This window comes from Corvus hawaiiensis, chromosome 5, assembly GCF_020740725.1.
Source record: "Corvus hawaiiensis isolate bCorHaw1 chromosome 5, bCorHaw1.pri.cur, whole genome shotgun sequence".
Classification (NCBI taxonomy): Eukaryota; Metazoa; Chordata; class Aves; order Passeriformes; family Corvidae; genus Corvus; species Corvus hawaiiensis.
This window is the reverse complement of record NC_063217.1, coordinates 58412176-58431913: the sequence shown is the minus strand read 5'-3', so window position 1 is coordinate 58431913 and position 19738 is coordinate 58412176. Positions and strand designations below refer to the sequence as shown.

At 41.3% G+C, this 19738-nt stretch overlaps 1 protein-coding gene across 5 annotated transcripts in view; it reads left to right on the top strand.

The window, feature by feature from the left end:
• LIN54 (lin-54 DREAM MuvB core complex component) overlaps window positions 1-18658 on the top strand; it is a 40952-nt gene extending 22294 nt beyond the window's left edge. For 3 of the 5 annotated variants that reach the window (XM_048302803.1, XM_048302804.1, XM_048302802.1), the window contains exons 3-14: window positions 502-622; window positions 3338-3483; window positions 4963-5118; window positions 7395-7611; window positions 8326-8399; window positions 8556-8753; window positions 10532-10623; window positions 11813-11884; window positions 14222-14324; window positions 14517-14654; window positions 15383-15585; window positions 15924-18658. In XM_048302803.1, coding sequence (XP_048158760.1) covers window positions 502-622; window positions 3338-3483; window positions 4963-5118; window positions 7395-7611; window positions 8326-8399; window positions 8556-8753; window positions 10532-10623; window positions 11813-11884; window positions 14222-14324; window positions 14517-14654; window positions 15383-15585; window positions 15924-16125 — 1722 coding nt within the window. In that variant the 3' untranslated portion in view covers window positions 16126-18658. The remainder of the gene's footprint in view (window positions 1-501; window positions 623-3337; window positions 3484-4962; window positions 5119-7394; window positions 7612-8325; window positions 8400-8555; window positions 8754-10531; window positions 10624-11812; window positions 11885-14221; window positions 14325-14516; window positions 14655-15382; window positions 15586-15923) is intronic. The other 2 variants (XM_048302805.1, XM_048302806.1) reach the window with 2 other exon arrangements.
• Window positions 18659-19738: the final 1080 nt, after the last annotated feature.

Here is a 19738-nt window from a genome sequence, read left to right as displayed (position 1 = left end):
TGTTTCAGAAGGCATTTTCCATTTGCAAAACAAGTTTGCTGCTGTGTCAAAATGGTCAAGAAATGTTTCAGAGCAGTAGTGGTCATATTTAAGTCACTGGGGGACAAGTTTTTCCTGGTTGGCTGAAAAAGAAGTGACCTCATTTAAAGCTTCACATACTGAGAGTTCTGCATTTAATTTTAACGTTTTTATGTAGACCAACCACATGTAAGAAGTAATTCCAGCATCTTGAAAATGAGATGTTTGCACAGAGAGCTATCTTATGAAAAAGCTGAGAGGGATTTGGCTATCCTACTTTGGTAGCTGGCATTCTAAAGTGTCAAGGATAATCTCCTAGTTCTTTCCATAGGGAGAAATGGAGGTGAAATGCACGATACGCAGTTATTCTTCTAATTATGTGTGCGAGTATTGCCCTTTTTATTTTTTAATGTACTTAACAATACAATAATTTAGATCCAAAATGCTCAAATTACTTGAGATCTTTTTTCCTCCATCTTTTAGATTGCGAAGAAGACTCGAACCCCAACTTCTGGCCCGGTGATCACCAAGCTGATATTTGCAAAACCAATCAATAGCAAAGCTGTTACAGGGCAGACCACTCAAGTGTCACCAGTCATTGCAGGTTGTACTACTTTGACTTGTTTTGCTTTACCATTTTTTAAAGGCTTTTCAAAGAAATGGTAATTGTAGAAATTCTTCTGTCTCAACGATTTTACTGTAGTTTCTGTCAAAGTACCTCAAGCAATTGAAAAAAAAAGTCAGAAAGCTTTTTGGGTAGAAGCAGATAAATGAAGTTGTTGGTACCTTTATACTTAGCTTGTTTAGAATAATCTTTGTAATTACAGAGTTGCTTTTACTGCAAGGTACTTTTACTTCACAGATTTTGGGGAGGAGAAAAAAATACCCCAGAGCCACAGAAAAGATTACTTAATAAACAGAAAGTATTTGTAGAAACATTATATAAATACACAGGGGGAAAGGGAGACACATGATTTTGTATTACTTTAATCTGCTTATAGTTGGACTTAAATGCAATACATGCAAGTAACAGAAAAAAAAGTTTGAATGAAGAAAATGAATAAAGCTGTGTTGTTTTTGTTAAGTTGCTCACCTACTTGAAAAATAACTATCCCAGAAGTGTCTAAGAAAGTAATTAAAGCAAATACCAAATGGTCTCTCTCTTTGGAAAACAAATCTATATATCCTTAAAAAAAAAAAAAGCCCAACCAACCACAGAATAACAACAAAACCACCACCAAAATTAAAGAAAAAACCACAGTGTAATACCTTGTTTATAATGGCAGTGTATCTGTTGCTAAACATCTTAGACATGTAATTTGTCTGAAAAAGACAAATGTAGGAAGGTGGAGTCATCTTTAGAGCTTTAAAGGATGTCTTTAACTGCTTACAGATTGATCAGCCTAAGTAGGTCTAGAATCTTTCCTACATATTTAAACAGATTTGTTAAGTCTTTACAGCACTGGGACTTGAGCTGGTTTTTAGAAGGATGCAACTCTCTCCTGTATTCAAAACACTGATAGATGCCAGTGAATGGCCCATAGCTGGAACATAACCTTTTTCTTGAGTTGTCAGGCTGCCTGCAGCCTGACCTGTGTTTCAGGTGAAAGAGGGATTCCCCATCCCACTCCCCAGTTTGTCCCCTTTCTCAAATTCCCTACCAAATATACAGACCTGTAAGAAGATTGCTATGCTTATAAATACTTGAATTAAGCTGTTTGTGTGTTTAAAAACACAATCCAAACAAACAAAAAACAACCCAAAACCATTAGAAATGACTTGCAGTTTTTAAATCAGTATGTTGAAAAATCACCTGTGCCTGAGCTTGTGAGAGAAGCATCAGTGGGAGGTAAAGTTGCTTACTCATTGAGATGGAAATCTTTGAATATCAGTTTTTCCCTCACTGTTCCAAACAGCCAGCACAGCTTGTGAACTTTGGGAGGCTGGCATCACTTTAGGGAAGGTATAACAGTTGTGGTTTGTGTTTTGATTTTGTTTGCATGTTTTCATGAATCTGATAAATATTTTTAATTGGCTGGAAATTCCTGCAAGCTGAGGTGGAAGTTGTAAATGTGAAAGACTTGTCAATATTAGCAACCAGGTTCTGTTTAGGAAGCTCATCCATCAACTCAGTTTTAACCCATTACATGATGCCAAGGGGTGCAGAGGGGATGTAGTAAGAAATGGAAAGCTGTCACCAAGAAAATAACTCAAAGGATTGAAACCTCTAGATGGTGAAAATCCCTACAGACTTGAGATTCTTCAGATTGCATGTGGCTTTAGCAGCTGCTGGCAACTTATCTATGCTGTTAGTTAGACTGCACAAAAGTGGTTATTTTAGAGCACATAGACCTCAGAGGAATTCAGCTTTCCATGAGGATAGTGCTTTTTCTTGTTAGTTCCAGTTGACTTTAATTGTTATGCCACTAGTTGATTTTGGATGGAAAAGTTATGCTGGTATTTGTTTGTTTGTTTCTTATTTTTATAAATGTAGTACAAGAGAATGGGTGACAGAAGCTATGACAGAAATGAGTCTGAACCAAAGTGGAGCAGAGGAAAGCTCAGTGGTCAAGCACTCTTTGGAAAGAAACTTAGAAAGTATGGAAAAAAAAAATCTGTTTTCCATTCTGGGAGTTTTGCAATATTCCTGAAAGTGATGTCATGTTTTGGAGCTGCTGTTTTTGATGTTTAATCTTCTTTGGCATTGTAAAAAGACAGAGAATGTATGACACACACATGAAAACATGGGTGGTAGTGTGACTAAAAACTGTTAGGCAGTGAAAGAAACAATCATCAACAGAGGACAAAAAAACAAACAAGAAACCTCAAAGTTGATTGTAGACAGACCAAATACCTTTTTCTTGGTCACTGTAACACAGCTCATTTTTGATGGCTGAGGTTTTAAAGGAACTTGTCCCCCACAGATGCTCAGTTTCTCTGTACGTTGGCAGCAGCCCAGGGCTTTCCCAGGAAACTGCCAGCTGGCTGGGTGTTTGTGTGTGGTGCAGGTGTATTGGAGGGCTCTGCTCCTCAGGATGCTATCCTGGCTGTCAAGAATTATCAGCTGAATGGCACAGAAAGCTCAATGTGCATTTTGGCTCTTTTTAAAAGCCCGAGAGAGCTGTCTTTTTATTTGTAATAATGACAATTATTTTCTTCTTTGTTGCTAAATCTAACTTAAAGAATGCCAGTGTCCTTCCTGCCAGGTTGTACACTCTCAGAAGTAGGGCTCAATTGCACAAATGGCAGGGAAAACTTTGCTTTAAAAGTTAATGTGACCAGGGATAACTGGAGCTGATGGTATCTTCATTGTTTATAGGTAGGGTTTTTTCACAGTCTGCTCCAGGGACACCACCAAAGACAATAACGATCTCTGAGAGCGGAGTCATTGGATCATCTCTGAGTACAACAACACAACAGACACCGAATAAAATAGCTATCTCACCACTCAAATCCCCCAATAAGGTAAGGACCTGTTCTGGCTGCAGCCTTCTATCCCTCCTGCACAGTGGTCTGAATGGAGCTCTCTGTGTCTTTGCTACAAGCTGTTTATTATCTCTCCAGAGATAATAAACATATCTCCAGAGTCCATAAAAATATCTCCAGAGTCTCCATTTCGCATCACAATGCTCTGTGGTAATGCCCTAATTTAGATTTTTTTCAACTGGCTCCCTTACTATGGTTTTAAGTAGATATGCATTACTGCATAGTTTCCCATTCCTGCCATTTCTTGCCATTCCCTAAGCATCCATTCTGAGAGCAGCTGTTCTCTCTTAGCCAAGCACTCAAACTATTTTTAATGCCTTCATGAAACGTCAGCAGGCTGTTTTAAGAGGAGACCTCAATAATATTAATAGGTCAGCACTTATTAACCATTGCCTGCTACTGCACAGGCAATTTAGTCTTCCCTGATCACTTCTAAAGTAAATGAGATTTGCAATGGTCCTTGACAAACACAGAGCTGGAGATTGGCACAGGTCAAGGTGACACTTGTGGTTTAGATTTTGATAATTGTCCTGAGAAGAGGAATATTGCTGGAGAAAGGGAGGCAGGGGGACAAGATGCACAGTGCAGGCAAACTAAGTATCGTGTATGAGAAGCAAAGTAAGAGTGAAGAATTATTTTAGTTTGGCTGTGCTTTAGTGATGTAATGTTTACACAGATGGAGTAAATGACTTGTGTTTGGCAATTATTACTAAAAGAAGGAACATAAAGAAGTTAATTTTGATTCTAAAGTTACTTTTTTAACTAGGAGTGAGTGTGATGACTCTTTAGGGTTGCATCTTGAATTTACTGTAGATAAGTAATTCTAAGTATCTGATTTTTCTTAAAACATAGGGAAGTTTAGAACAAAAAGTAGAAACCCCTTCCAAGGCTGGTTATGGTTATACAGAGTGTTCAAACACTGCATTCTGCAGAGATGTGGTCAGAAGACTGGATCTCTGTGGGAAACTGCAGTGTGGATTTTGAAGTACTCATGTTCTTATACTTTGACTGAATCAGTAGTGTGAGGCGAGAATTTTTTTTTCTTTTCAGCAGCTTTTCTTTAAAATTTCTATTTTCGATGAAATAGTCATTGTACCAGTTATAAAGCTTTTATTTAGAAGATCCCTCTTGACAGTGCTCAGGCTTCAATGGGATAGTTTCCTTAAAAAAAAAAACCCCACAAAACAGATGAAAAGACAACCCCTCACTCTCACCCAGACGCTGTGCTGGGTTTCTGCAGGAGCCTTTTGGTGCTGGAAACCAGGGATGCCTTCAAGCTCCTAAGGGATCTATTTGCTGTTGTTGCAGCTGGACCCGTGTCATTTGTGGTTAAATTCTTGTTCCCAGAAAGAGCTCTGTTCTGATGGAGAGCTGTACTGTCCTGAGGAGGGGAATGTGTATGTCCAGGGTCCTGTATCCTGTGCAGAGGTTTAAACTGCTTTTTGTTTTGCCAAGCAGCTAACAGTGGTGTCAGTGGCCTCCCAGCCTCCCAACTCCCCCCAGAAGACGGTGGGCGTCCCACTGAATGTAGCGTTAGGACAGCAGATCCTCACAGTGCAGCAGTCAGCACCCTCCTCCCCTGGGAAGGCTATAGTCAACCACACAACCACCCAGGTACAGACTTTCCTTTGTGTTCTGGTGTGTCTGTGTCATTGCTTGCTGGAAACTGGAGTGCTGGACCACAGGTTGGCAGCAGTCTGTCCAACAGTGTTCTTGGAATGGTGTTTGCTTAGGAATTGGCAAAGGTATTGCCCTGAGGAGCATATACTTCTTCAGTTGAGGGGTGCAAACCATTGCAAGCCCGTACAAGGGCATGCTATTAGAAAGCAGCTTTCCAACCTGGAAAGCCCCACTTGGTGCAAATTCTTGTTTCTGTACACCGAATCTCCCAAGTCACCTGAAGAACTCTGTGACACGAGGAGGAGTTCTTTGGGTGGTTCTCTTCTGCCAATGTTTCTATGCCACTGCCTAGGGCTGCTTTCCAGGTGTTTCTGAGGTTTGCAGCAGTGGAGTTCATATGCCTGCTGTAGAGGTCTGCATAAGCAAGACACCATGGGCTGGAACCAAAGAACTAGAAATTATTAATTTCCTATGTCTCATTTCTAGAAAAAGGGAGTTTTCTGTAATACCTTTTATAAATAGTTTTGCATTAATAAATCACAAGACAAAACTGACCTTTCTTACAAACTACAGTTTTTACTGTTTTCCTCTTTTGTGATCTTAGATGAATCTTTTTCTGTCATAATATCTGTACTCCTGTTTTGGTAAACATGAAGCCGTGTGTATGGGTGCAAATATATCCAGAGTGTGGATGTAGCTGGGAGTGGACATGCATGTACAGCATGAGACCAGAGGCTCAGTCTTATCCTACTGATACAGGAGATAATTGGAATGCTGATATATGGATGTGGACACCATTGAGATTTGACTTTTATTTCTTTTCCCCAGGGAAAACTGTCTTTTGAAATAGTTGTTAAAAGATTAAGTCTCTCTAATGCAAGCACCCTAAGTGAGAAAATGGAGATATCTGTGGGGTATACATACTGAGTTCTGATACAAAGCTATCTGACACAACACAAGGGCTTCATCTATCTTCACTGGGCTCCAGAACATGCCTTTAGAAGAAACTGTCCCTTGAATTTTACAATTTTCCCGGTTGTCCTTGGATGGCAGCCTCTAATTTGTGTGGTAGAGAGAACTTTGCCCATACTGGTCTCCCTTTGATAGTGTCTGTGACTGTGCTTGCACATAGTGCTTGTTTTGATGCTCTGGCCTGTTAAGGTTTCAATGTATTAGGAAAAAAATAAAAAAAATCCCAAGAAAACACCTTTTAGAAGACCAGGGTTGTATTTCTAGTAAATGTGTGCAAATTGAGATTTCATTTGTGTAGTTGCTGAAAGCTGAGGAGCTGGGAAAATGCTCTCCTAAGAATTCACATCATACTGTCAACCAAATGTAGTACTTAAAAACTTGATGTCAAGGACAATATGCTTAATATAAATAGCAAAAGATACTGAGAATAAAAAGCTGAGCTCTAAAAGAAATTAAATGGAAGGAGAAAAAGGAAGAAATCAAGGTTTGAGGTTGAGCAAGTCTGGAAAGAGAGGCTGTTATCAAACCAGTCGACTTATGAATGTGTATAAATAAAATAAAACTTTCTTGTTATTAGTTTGTAGTTTGAGAAAAGCTGGAAAGATGAACTTTTACAAATTCCAGGTATACTGATCCTCCAGCTGTAAGGTAGCACAGGTCTGCTGAGCTCCCTTTCTTTCACCGTTTTGCCTTTTTTCTTAATGAATTTGTTTTGCTACTCCTCATTGTTCTTGCTTCTTTCATTTCTCAGCTTGCACTCTTTCTGATGTCCATCAGTTTAAGGATTCTGTTCCATTTTCCTCTCCAGGGTTGCACAGTGATTTCTGTGGATTAATCACAAACTATCTTAACAGGACATATCTGTACACACGCAGATAAATCATGCTGCAGTCCAGCACAAGCTGTTCTGCAGATTCTTACCATGTACTTTTAATAGTAGGAATATTTCTATGTTTGGTTGTTTGATTGTGGAAAACAAACCAAACCATGTTCTCTGTAGTCACCTGAAATAGTTTTGGCAGATGTGGACTAGTCACCCTACTCATGTAAATACTAGTTTACTCTGGTGTTTGGTATAGAGCATTGAAAATGGAACTGAGTTTACTCTGAGCTGTTGAGAGGCATTTATCTCTTTGCATCTGTTCTACTTTGGAAAGCAGGAAGGGGGTAACTGACTTCCCTCTCAAGGGTACAAATGGTGTGCTAGAGTTGCTCACTAAGGAACTGAGAAATAAACATGCTGATGTTCTTTCTGCCTTTGTACAAGTAACTTCGTGCTGTCTGTGTTGGCTTAACAGGCTGTGAAATCAGCAGTGCAGACCATTACTGTAGGAGGAGTGGGTACATCTCAATTTAAGACCATTATTCCTTTGGCAACTGCACCCAATGTTCAGCAGATTCAGGTACCTGGAAGCAAGTTCCATTATGTCAGACTCGTTACTGCCACAACAGCCAGTAGTTCAGCCCAATCTGCCAGTCAAAATCCCAGTACGAATACTCAGCCTCTTCAACAGGGTAAGTGCTGGGGGTAACATATTGTCTGAAGCTTCTGTTGGGTTTTTTCTTTCATGTTTGTTCTGTAAGGATTAAAATGAATACATTACAGAGATGTGTGAAGACTGCCAGATGTACTTGGTTTTGTGGTAAGACTTCTATAAATTCCATATTCTGCTGCTACGTCTGGTTTGTATATGAAAATGCTCCTTTGTGTCAAATTACTCTATAGTTGGGCCTGAATCCTGGGAGCATTTTAGGTTGCTTTTCCCTAGTTTACCAGATTTGTGGGTGGTTCATGGCAACTGCCATCTCCTCTATATGCAGTGTGAAGGCAGGCCAGCCCACAAGCATATTGCCAAAACTCCTGTAACGTGAAGATACTTTCATGTAAATTGCTTTAGAAGTGCCAGATGTTTCTGCTGGTTTCTGTCCATGCTTTCCAGAGCTGTGATGGAATAAAAGATTTCAAAGGGAAAAGGGCTGTAAGGGAAATCCAGTGTCCAGAGGAGGTCTGCACCCAGGCTGTTTTTTTAAGCCATTGCTGTGAAATGTGTGCACGCACTCTTGTGCCAAATACCTGTTTATAAAGGTATTCTTTAGACCCAAGTGTTGCATGCCATGAGTTAGAGTGTTCCGTACCTCTGTGTTATGCACATGTGAAAGTTTGAAGGGCTGAACTGTGGACTTGAGGTGACTAACACACATTCCTATGATGTTGTTTCTTGACACCAGCGAAGCCTGTGGTGGTGAATGCGACCCCAGTGCGTATGTCAGTTCCCATAGTACCAGCACAGACTGTGAAACAGGTGAGCTAAGTTTAAATCATGTAATATTCCTGACCTGGAATTTTAGCTGGACAGAAAAAAGGTCTGCTTCCAGCTCTGTAATCAAATGTTCTGTTAATAAAAGTGCATTCTGAATGAGTGAAACACTGGTTTCATAAAGACTTCTTTTCTCTCCAGGTGGTGCCCAAACCAATCAACTCGACTTCTCAGATAGTCACTACTAGTCAGCCCCAACAAAGACTTATCATGCCAGCCACTCCACTGCCACAGATCCAGCCCAACCTCACCAACCTCCCCCCAGGCACTGTGCTGGCACCAGCCCCTGGCACGGGAAATGTCGGCTATGCAGTCCTTCCAGCTCAGTATGTCACACAGGTACAGTCTTTCCCAGAGATGCTCAAGGAAATTCTGCTCTTGTGGAACATTCTGCCTTCCTCTTAAAGGTTCCTGCTCCGTGACTGTCACCTGACACTGAGGCAACCGTTTCTTTTAGGCACCCTTGGCGGAATGATGATGGCACTAAATCATAGTTGCAATTAAAGCTTTATTTTCTCAACAGGTTTCTTTATTAGCATAATAGCCCAGGATTTCTATAAGCAGAATCAGTGTAGTACAATTTTGAGTAGCATAGTACAGAATTTACAATACAAACTTACTCAAATCACCTAGATCTCAATTTGGAATTTCTTATCACCTAGACCCTCTGCATACTGGGTCTGATCTTGATACACATTACTTCATCATTTTAACAATTATAACTTAGACATGAAAATCATATAAAAGAGTACAAGTCACTCAGTCCTTGGAGGAGACAGATGTCAGTGGAGGTGACCCTGGCCACTGGCAGTTGCAGGCTCAGTGTCCAGCAGCAGTTCCAGTCCAGGTTCATCACTTAGGACTTGGAACAGCTTGATTTTATAGCTGTTCTCTGTGTGCTGTTACGCTTCCCTGTTCTGTGACAATTACCACCACCTAGTTGTCTGGGTGCCTGAGACCCTTCACAGCCAGTAAGGAACAGAGTAATTGGCCTGGTGCCCAGGAATCCTGAGACCTTTAGTGAGGGGAAGAAGAAATCCCATTGGTTTGTCTGCTTGGTTCACAGGACCTTCAGGGCCTGATGATGAGGAGAAAGGGAGCATATATGTGACCTGCTTGGTCACAGAGTATGGCTGTTTTCATTATTAGATGATGTTAGTTAATGCTAAGCACATTGCCAGGGGTCAGAAGCAGCTGGTACCAGGCACCCCAACTGAGGCTGAGAGATTAATTTTTTGCTCTTTGCCAAGATCTGACCAACATTCAGCATAAAAAAAGGAGAATAAATGAAACATTCTGCAGAAGGCTGGTTTGTAGAAACAAAGACTCTCATAGCTCCAGTATTGCTGGTACCAGCCTGGTTTCTGGTTGCCCTTTGGTTTTATCACAGTTGCAGTTTTACCCTGAAGATTGTTACTGTGTCCTTGCAGTCTAGTTCTGCAAATTTTACTTCAGCTAGCATCTGTTGGACCTCTCCTCTGAGGTTTGTGTTCCAGTCACAACCTGACCCCTTTTGCTTGGCCCCATTATAGGTCCATATCTTGCTGTGTGCCAGTCTGTCCCCAGAACCTGTCCCAGCAGGAGCTAACAGCTGCTTGTAGGTAATGCTAAAGAAAGTAGCCCAGAGCAGTATTGTTTGGCAATTCTTACGAGATTTTGGTTTTTTAATATGAAAAATATATCGTGGGTTCAGGTATGCAAAGGAGTTGGAATGCAAACCATTTTGCTTACTTTCATACTAAGTGGCTTGTATATAAAGAAAGCTACTAATTTGTGCAGGAAGTGGTTCTGGTCTATCAGGGGGAAAACGAACATGTTTTTAGGAGCAGGAACTGTTTGTGGTCTGAACATTTCTGTGTGTTATCCTTGTCATCTGTATGGATCTAGACACTGTAATAGACAACAAAAATAGAATCTAAAATAGTATTTTTATGCTAAGTATGGAGGCAGGAGGCTGCCACCTGGTCCAAGTTCTATATCTAAAACTGTACTTACAAGCAAGTTATTTTTATAACAATATCTGGAAAGCTGATTTAAAGACTTGTTACAGTCTGTACAGTATAAAGTGTATTCTTTAATTTCTTTCATGTCAGGCATTAACCTGTTTGTTTTGTTAGCTGCAACAGTCATCGTATGTATCTATAGCGAGCAACACTGGCTTCACAGGGACATCCAGTGTCCAGTCCCAGGCACGGCTGCCATTTAATGGGTAAGTGTTTTGAAAAAAAATCCCAAAGTCTGTAGAATAGGCTGCTTGAATAAGCATGAGGTATTGGAGTTTGGTTTGGGGAATTTTCCAAGACACTCAAGTCTGCTGTGGTGTGGTTATTACCTCTGACTGAAGGGTGTGGACCTCTCTGACAATTGAGCCAATTTGATCTCTTGATCAAAGCTGTTTTCCTTTCTATTTTTTGAACTCATATAGCAGGAAGTTGACCTGAAAGCTCCCTGTTGCTCATTTTTTATTTTGCAGCAGCACCTATGAGCTACAGGCCTCAACTATTTCTCAACATCGCTGCAAAGAGGTTCTGTACAACATAAAGCTAGATGCTTAACGCGTGCAGAAGTTCAGCCAAACAGCAAAATGGATCCTGATAGGAGGCTTTGGGTTTTTTCAGTCTTGCATTTTTCCTTTAAGGATGAAAATAACAGCTAACATATATTATTTTCCCTTTGCCAATCCAGCAGGCTTAGCTGTTCCACACAGTCCTTTTGTGTTACTGTTTGCTGAAAATTGTGAACATGAAGGTGCTTTTTGTTGCTGCAGCCTCAACTGATGCAAACTAATCCCAAATCCCGAAGCAGCTATTCAAATGAACGGGTTTGATTTAATCTCCCTGGTATTACATGCAGAAATTGCTGGATAGGGATGGAACAAATCTCATCAGAAGCGATTAGTGTCACCAAATCCAAGTTTTAGGAGCAGTTAAAGACTGTGTCTACTATAAAATTTATCTATAAACTGAATAGCATGGTTTGGCTTGCTTTCCCATTATTCCAGAGGGGATATTTTTTGGGTTTGGGGATTTTTTAAATTCCAAGCAGAACAAAAGAAAAGGCATGATCATGTTGTGTGAATCTTGGTTGGATCTGGTCCCACTGTGCTTGAAGGGATTCTGGGGAAGGTTTTCCTGACTCCAGTTTTTAGTTATGCTTCCTCTAGCTTTAAAGCCTAATTTCTACTTCAGGCATGCATCCAAATTTGCAGCAAATAATCTCTTTCTGGATTGGAAAGGCACTATTTATAATAGTTACTTAAACACACTCAGCCAAAAACCCAGTGCAAGGGGAATATAAAAATTTTTTTCAAAGTTTTTATCATGAGCTGTTCACATGAATTTAAAATAGGAAAAAACTGATAAAACTGTGTGTATATAAATGCCCTTTTCCCTCCACAGAATTATTTCTTCTGAGTCTGCAAACCGCCCCAGGAAGCCTTGCAATTGTACTAAGTCTCTGTGCTTGAAATTGTAAGTACAGCTTGGTACAGTTTCTGTCTTTCAAGCCTTATTTTTAACATCACAAAAGTGTGCCAAGTATCAGAATATAATGGTTTTAAGTATGTCAGAAATTTTATGTCTAGATGCTGATTTAAGGTGGATATTGGTGGAGATGTTGCAGAGCCTGTGTAATTTTGCAACTCCTGTGAGCTATATGGACCATAACATTTGAAAAGGTCTAATTCTGCACCATGCACCTTTTTGCATGGTGGAGCCAATTCCACTCAGCAGCTCTGGCTGCCTTTTTGGTACCGAGTGAAATGGCATCTCATGGTATCATTCATGGGCATTTCCTATACTTTGGTGAAGTGCTTCAGTAATACCATGCTGGCTCAAATACTTCAGAAAAAATGGGCTGTGTATATTTTATTAAAGGACTAAATAGACAAGTGATTATTCACTGATAAGTCTTGCTTATCCATGAGGTATTTTGCTGTTCCAGTCCATGTATCTGTAAGAATTTGACACAAAAGTATTTTAAGATGAGGAGAGCTCTTCATCTTGAGGCAAAGTCAGTTTACTGATATTTTTGGGACGGGAATGGGAGGAGATACTGAAATTAATCTGTGGTTCCCTGAATCCTAGACAATGGAGAGGAAATCAGGGGTGTGGTACTTCAAGGGGAAGTGATGCAATGACATTAGAACCCAAGTTAAGAAGTGTGTTTAAACTTCTAAGCTTGGGTGTCTTTTTGTGTAGTGCACCCCACCTCTATATGGGGAGGTGTGCCCTGTGCTTCCTAGTCCCAAACTTGTATGTTGCATGGCAGGAAGATGTGCAGCTGCTTTTCAGGTATTTTACATACATGACTGACCTCACAGTGCCCAATGTATGTTAGATGTGTAGGGTTTCAGCTTTTGGTGTTTGAATGTGCACTAGAAATTCCTGGAGAATAATGGCCTCACTGGTGATACTTTGCACCTACAGAATGCTGTTTGGAAACAAACTTTTCTTGTAAATCACTGTCATTGTATCTTCAAGTGGCGGGGCATTGGTACAGAGCAAATGGTTATTTCACTCTGGCACAGATGCTTTCTCACTAGTAAAACTTTTTCTGTCTGGAGGGAAACTTGTTTTTTTCCAAATGCACATTAAAGGTAGGCGCATAGCCCATTCTACAAAAAAGTCAACTCAGGTAAGTTATTTGCTCATTTATATTCTGGATTGATGCTGGCACTGTTTGTTTTGGAAAGCAGGACTATTCCACCGCTGAATTTTAAAAAAGAAAGGAGAGCTATTACAGGTTATAAAAGCTTTTGATTTAGGATGTCCCTAAAACATTCAAGACCAAGACTGGGAACCATTCAAGATGCTAAAAATCTCCAAAATCCAGTTCAATCTGATGAAGGGTTGTAGTGGACTCCAGGGCAACCCTAATCTAGTTTGTGTAGTGCTAGGCTGGGCAAGCCACAGAAAGCCAGTTTAGCAATGGGTTTAGGCTCCAAAAAATGACCATACACTCCCAGCAGGCTTTGAAAAGCAAGTGAAGAGGATCAGCAGTTTTTAGCCATAGCTGGAGGTGGAGCTGGAAGCATTGAAACATGTCAGAGTTTGTTGTGGCCTAAAGCCATGTTTGAGCTGGGGATGAATGTGCTACTTCGATGTATCAGATCTGTGGGATTGGTGAGATGTTTTTTGATGGGAGGCACCAGAGGTACATAAGGGGCCTAGCAATGTGAGGCTTTCCCTGTCCATGTTTTGCTTCTTTTTGTTCATATATTTGTCCCTTTAAAAAGTCAGCTTTATCCTCATTCAGATCCTTCACCTGGTTACCTGTGCCTCAAAGCCTCTGAGATGTACCAATTGTTATTCCTTTTCTATTCTTCCATCCCAGCTTATGGACAAAACTAACCAAAAAAAGCTCACTGATGAGTTAGTTTGCCTGTTAACTGGCACTCCAGTTGCTTTCCTTTTGTTTTGGCTGTATGAGATCTCCTGAGGGCTGATTTGGACTGACTGGGTCGGGAACTGGCTGTGAGGTGGCTGCAGCAGGATGGCCCACAATATGTGGGTGACCCAGGAGTCACCCTAGGAAGAAGTGTCATTAGCTTCTCTTGCAGAGAGGACCTATGCTATGTGATGAGCTCAGGTGGACCCCCTTGAGCTCCACCTGTCTAAAGACAGCAGCTGGACCTGCACTCTAGAGGATTTTGGCTCTGCAGTGAGGCTGGTACTGCTTGTACGTGTGGTGTTGAGCATAGGGTGACCCTTACCCGTATTGGTGCCAGAGTAGGAACTTCTGCTACTGCTGTCACACACCAGTGTCGTGATAAAGTTTACAAATGCCTTCTGCATCTTCTGTTTCAGGTATTGTGACTGTTTTGCAAACGGTGAATTCTGCAATAACTGCAACTGTACAAATTGTTACAACAACCTGGACCATGAAAACGATAGGCAAAAAGCAATAAAGGTGAGGGGCCTCTTCCCCTGCCCCTGGGACCAAAGCCATTTAGCTTCCTTCTTCTGAAGCTCCAGAGCGGGGCAGAGTGGGTGTATAATGCCCTGATCTCCTCCCACATGTGCAAGGCTTTAGTTCTTTTATTGCACCTCTAAATTCTGCTCCCTGCATGAAGTGACTGACCCTTTGGGTCTGCATTGACAGGCCTGCCTCGACAGAAACCCTGAAGCCTTCAAGCCCAAAATAGGGAAAGGAAAGGAAGGAGAATCGGATCGGAGGCACAGCAAAGGGTGTAACTGTAAACGCTCGGGATGTCTCAAAAACTACTGCGAGTGTTATGAGGTACGAAGCATTATCTCATTTGAAAGACAGTAGCTTTTTCCCTTTAGTGCAGTGACTTCTCTCATTTACTTTGTCTCTCCCTTGTATTGCTTTAATGCTTTCTGTTCTTTTCCATTCCTACAATGTTACCTCTTCTCCCAGCAGTTTGCACATAGAAAGCCATGTACATGGAAAAACTGATCACTGCTGTTCTGCAATTTTAATTTTAAACAATTTAGCAACTTTGGACTTAGGCTTGAATTTGTTCTTTTTCTGAATAGCACCATTTCCTAAAGAAATCTACTGCACCAACTTTCTAGGAGGAGCTGAAGTAGCATCCCACAGATGCTCTGGGATAGAATGTATTTGTGGAATTCAAAAGCAAAAGTTGTTGTTACTTCATGTGCTAACTGATTAGTCTGTAGATGTAGAGACAGTGTAGACTGGCCTTTCTCAAAGCTCAGCTGTCTAAATTCCACTGGAAACTGGAGGTTGATGAAGAAAGGGATGAGTGGGAAACCACCGATTTACATTCTGTGCTCTATGATTCTATTATTTGATTCAAGTATATATTCTGGGAAGATGCCTCACCTCAGAGGTAAGAATTTAGAGAGAAAACTACTACTTGGAAGTTTGTTCTGGTGGTTAATTGGTAAGAGATAAAAACAAAATCTCCTTTTTTGTTGTGGCTTCTCATAAGGGGAGTCAAACTTGCAACAGGTTTCTTACATTTTGTTTGTTTCTTTCAGGCAAAAATAATGTGTTCTTCCATATGCAAATGCATTGGCTGTAAAAATTTTGAAGAAAGCCCGGAGCGAAAGACATTAATGCATTTAGCAGATGCTGCAGAAGTCAGGGTCCAGCAGCAGACTGCTGCAAAGACCAAGTTATCTTCCCAGATCTCGGACTTGCTGACAAGGCCAACACCGGCACTCAGCAGTGGTGGTGGGAAGTAAGTTAATGCTGCACCCTCTTTGAGTTGTTTCTAGTGCGGGTTTTTGATGTATGTGACAGGTATGTCCCTGTATGTCCCTGTCATCTCTGAGCCTTGTCTATGTAAGCTGTAGAGGTGGGAGCAGGCAGGTGAATGGAACACTTTGTTCCTGTAACAGTGGGATACTGACCCACCAGTTCATTTGGCTGTTAACTGAGGCTTACTCACTATGTAAAGGCTCTTGGAAGCAATGGGACATACGAAATCTCATCAGTCCTCAGACTAAAAAGTTGCCAGCTCCAGTTAGGTGCCTTGTGTGTTTTTGCAGTGACTAAGCGGATGTTTCTTTGGTTCAGGCTGCCCTTTACATTTGTCACCAAGGAGGTGGCCGATGCAACCTGTGAATGCCTCCTGGCACAGGCAGAGCAAGCGGAGAAGATGGGCAAGTCCAAAGCTGCGGCAGAGCGCATGATCCTGGAGGAGTTTGGACGCTGTCTGATGAGGGTTATCAGCTCTGCAGGGAAGTCCAAAGGTGACCCTTGTGCCATGAACTGCTGACTCATGCACATGAGCCACAATGAAGCGGACTGAACAGAACACTTAAGGCACAGGGACACTTTGGTTTAGCATAAAGGATTTAATAATATTTGTTAATTTGGTGCTTGGTGTAAATTGACCCATGTAAGATTGAAACAAGAAATTCTTTTATAACAAGATGTAGAGCCTTCTAAATCTTAGCTAAATCCTCTTCTACTTAAGACAATGCCTAAAGGTCAGTTCTTCTTCCCAATGTACAGCTTTTACCCTGGGTTTCTTAAAAATTAGGTGTGTTCTCCCCTTTCCCCCAGAATAATTGTCTGAAGGGCATATATAAATTATTATAATATATATTATTTACAGTGTATGAATTTGCATCACTGTGCATACAGGAAAACACAGGTGATGTCAACAGCCAGGTCATGCTTTTGCTGACAGGCCTGTAATATGGAGGTACCAGTGTATCCAAGGTAATTCTGAAAGGAAATATGTAGAAATAAGCATCTAAATGGAAGGTAGTACTTGTATTTAGGACCTGACACAGCATGTTCCTTTAGTGCATGGAGCACTGTGAGATACATAGGCAATAATACAGAGGGGTTGCTTGCAGATTTAGCACTGAGCAAGTCATGGAGAATGTTTCTGGAGCAGGGCCCAAGGAGTATAGAGGTGAATGGCATTACGGGGAATTTTTGATAGGAATGGAGTGGAGTGCTCTGGTGTTTTTTAAGCTGGAACTTGAAGGCTAAGACAGTGGCCTGTCCTCGGAAGTGAGGAAGAGCAGCCACACCACAATGCCAGACTGTCTGCCCAGTGTAGTGTTACCTAAGTGTGTAGCAGATGGATACTGTTTCTAGGTGAAGATTGTTTTTTCAGAGGTCTGCAGCAGCCAAATCCCTCACTGGAAGTAGGCCCGTGCAGTCCGTTGTGTTTTCTAGGATCAAGCTGTAACCCTGGAAGAGTGTTTAGGCCTGAGAAGCTGAAGTCATGGGAGATGACAATCTGCATCTGAATCGACTTGCAAACGCAGGTAGGGATCATGTTCAGCCTAGCTGTGTGGGTATTCAGCATGCTGCTTCTCTCCATGTTGGCAATTTACTTGACATAAGGGCTCTTTTAGTGTTGTTTAGAATAATTGTGAGAGCTGTGATCAGAGAAAGTACTAGCACAGAATCAGGATATCTACAAAAACAGACACAGATCCTTTTACACTAAACGGGGGGCAATCAACTATAGCTGGGTACAGACTAAGGCAGGGGATTTTTTTCAGTATTTGTTACAGGCAATCTCAGATCACATTTTTGATAGTGGAGCACATTTGCAGAATTAACCTGGTAGGTTACTTACCGATCATAAAGATCCATTAACCATGTTTAATCACAGGCATTTTTATTACCTGTCTCACTGCAGCCTGAACTAGCTACGTTTTTTTTCCAAAAGGGATTTTGTATTCCCCTATAAAAATGTAAATACAGAGAAATGCAGCAGAGCTCTTTCTCCAGGTTTTCTAGCAGGGCCAGGCTGGGGAGAGGTAGGGGCTAGGCACACCAGCAGCAGAGATAGGTGCCTGTGTGTGTGAAGGTAGTAGGGTGGGAGGATGCTTCACCTCCCAGCCCTGTGCACTGAGCAAAGGCCCTTGACTCTTCTCTGCTGTCTCCTTGAAATGCCTGGGAGGCAGCCAGCATCAGTGGTGCGCTCACAGACCAGGTTTGACCTGCCAGTCACTGCCTGAAGGGCTCTGTCTGCTAAGGACATCTCCCTGAGAATAAATAGCAATGTTTGTGCAAATCTCTGAAAAGGGAATCCATCTCTTGTGTAAGTAAATGCCATGTTTTTTCATAATTAGGACTTGGATTTACTAAAAAATCAGTGCAGTAACTTTACCTGTAGATAGCGCGGATATTCCGTTCCCTTCTAGTGACCTAATATAGTCTGTCCAGTAAGATTTGTATAAATGTAAATTAGTGTAAGTGAATAAAGTAATACCTACTTACATTATTTTTCAAACAGATTGCAATATGCCTTTTGTTTAGACTTCAATCCATGTTAATTTTGTATATATTCAGTGTTTTACTCTAAATTGCACCTTTTGTGATGTGTATTTATATACAGTGTGCAAAAGCACTTGTGAAATTTAGATTACAGTTGTAATTATGTATGATGGCATTGCTGGGGAATATTTTGCTTGTAAAGACTTTGAAGGTGCAATCAAATGCTCTTAGTTCTTCTATTTTGTTTTGAACAAGCTTTCTCAAATATTAAGCTTGGATTCCTCTCTCCCCTCTCCCTGGTGTAGAGTGTATGAATTGGTTTTTGTACTTCCTTAGCCATTTGCATCAAACTGCTGGACAAGATTAACAGTCAAGTTCATCCAGTTACATAAAAAATAATTGGGAATGGGGCAAGGGTTCATTTTATAGTTCTGTTTACATCCAAAAGTAGAAAAATTAAATTTATATTTACAAGACCTATTCAAAGAATACACTTTTCTATATTGTACAAATAAAACAGTCAGATAAATCACAAAAAATAAACATTTATACTATTCTGTAAATACGATTTTTTTTGCACTCCTTTGCTTCAGGACTGACAAATATACACAGAAGGTTTGTCACTTGAAATATCAAAATAAATTGTTAACAGTAGGTCCACTTCTGATGCAAGTACTGAATTGGATTTTCAGTGAGACCAAACCTTACCAGAGATAAATATCCCTTGGTTACTGGTGTGCTGTCATGCACAGCAATCCATGGCACAATTCATAACTATTCATCTCAGGGCTGGAGGTGGAGGCAATGCAAGTGTTCCAACATTACATGACTGCAACCAATCTGTCACTGGGATTTCAGCAGCAGCATTTTGCTAGTTGTCCCAAAAATCCCATATAGAGGGGAGGGAATAATTTCCTGCAAAGTCTCTTGTAAGCTGGAATGGCTCCATAACAGTGTTGGCTTCAACATGGCTTTTTGCATAGGTACTTGGATTGGGGGAAAAAAAGCCTAGAGGTTCTGGTTTGTTCCTCCCAGCAGTGTTTATATGAAGTTCTGTGGTGCTGCTGCTCTCAAAGCACAGCTTGAGGGATTGAGGGCAGCAGTTCTGCTCCCACCATGAGTGAGTAGAGCTAAGGGAAGGAGGAGGAACCCAAACCAACCAGGGACAGTTTTGTCAAGTCACTGGTAGGCAGAATGGTACCTTTAATATTATTACTGCCCTAGGATGTGGCAGATCACCATTTTTCATCCCAGCTCCATCATGGATCTTGAAAGTGACTGAACAGCAGGTTTGATGGGAATTAGTTGCCTTCCATCTCTATGGATGCAACTGCTGTTCTGCATGGCAAAGGGAAACCCCTCAGCAGCAGTTATGCCCAACTTTGTTGTTCCAGGCAAAGCACTGGACACAGCTTCCTTGCCATGGAAATGAACTACCTGAAGAAGCCTGTCCTGCTTGGTGGCATCAAAGCGATGGTTCAGGTGATCAGTGGAAACATCAAAATGAGACTGCCTTGTGCCCTGGCCTGCAGGACACAGGCCAGCCGTGGGAGGATGGGGCCATGAAATGGGACCTGAACTGCTCGCCCTGCTGCAGCACAGTGTGGGATTCCTGCCCAGGGAGGAGGGTATTGGTGCTCCTG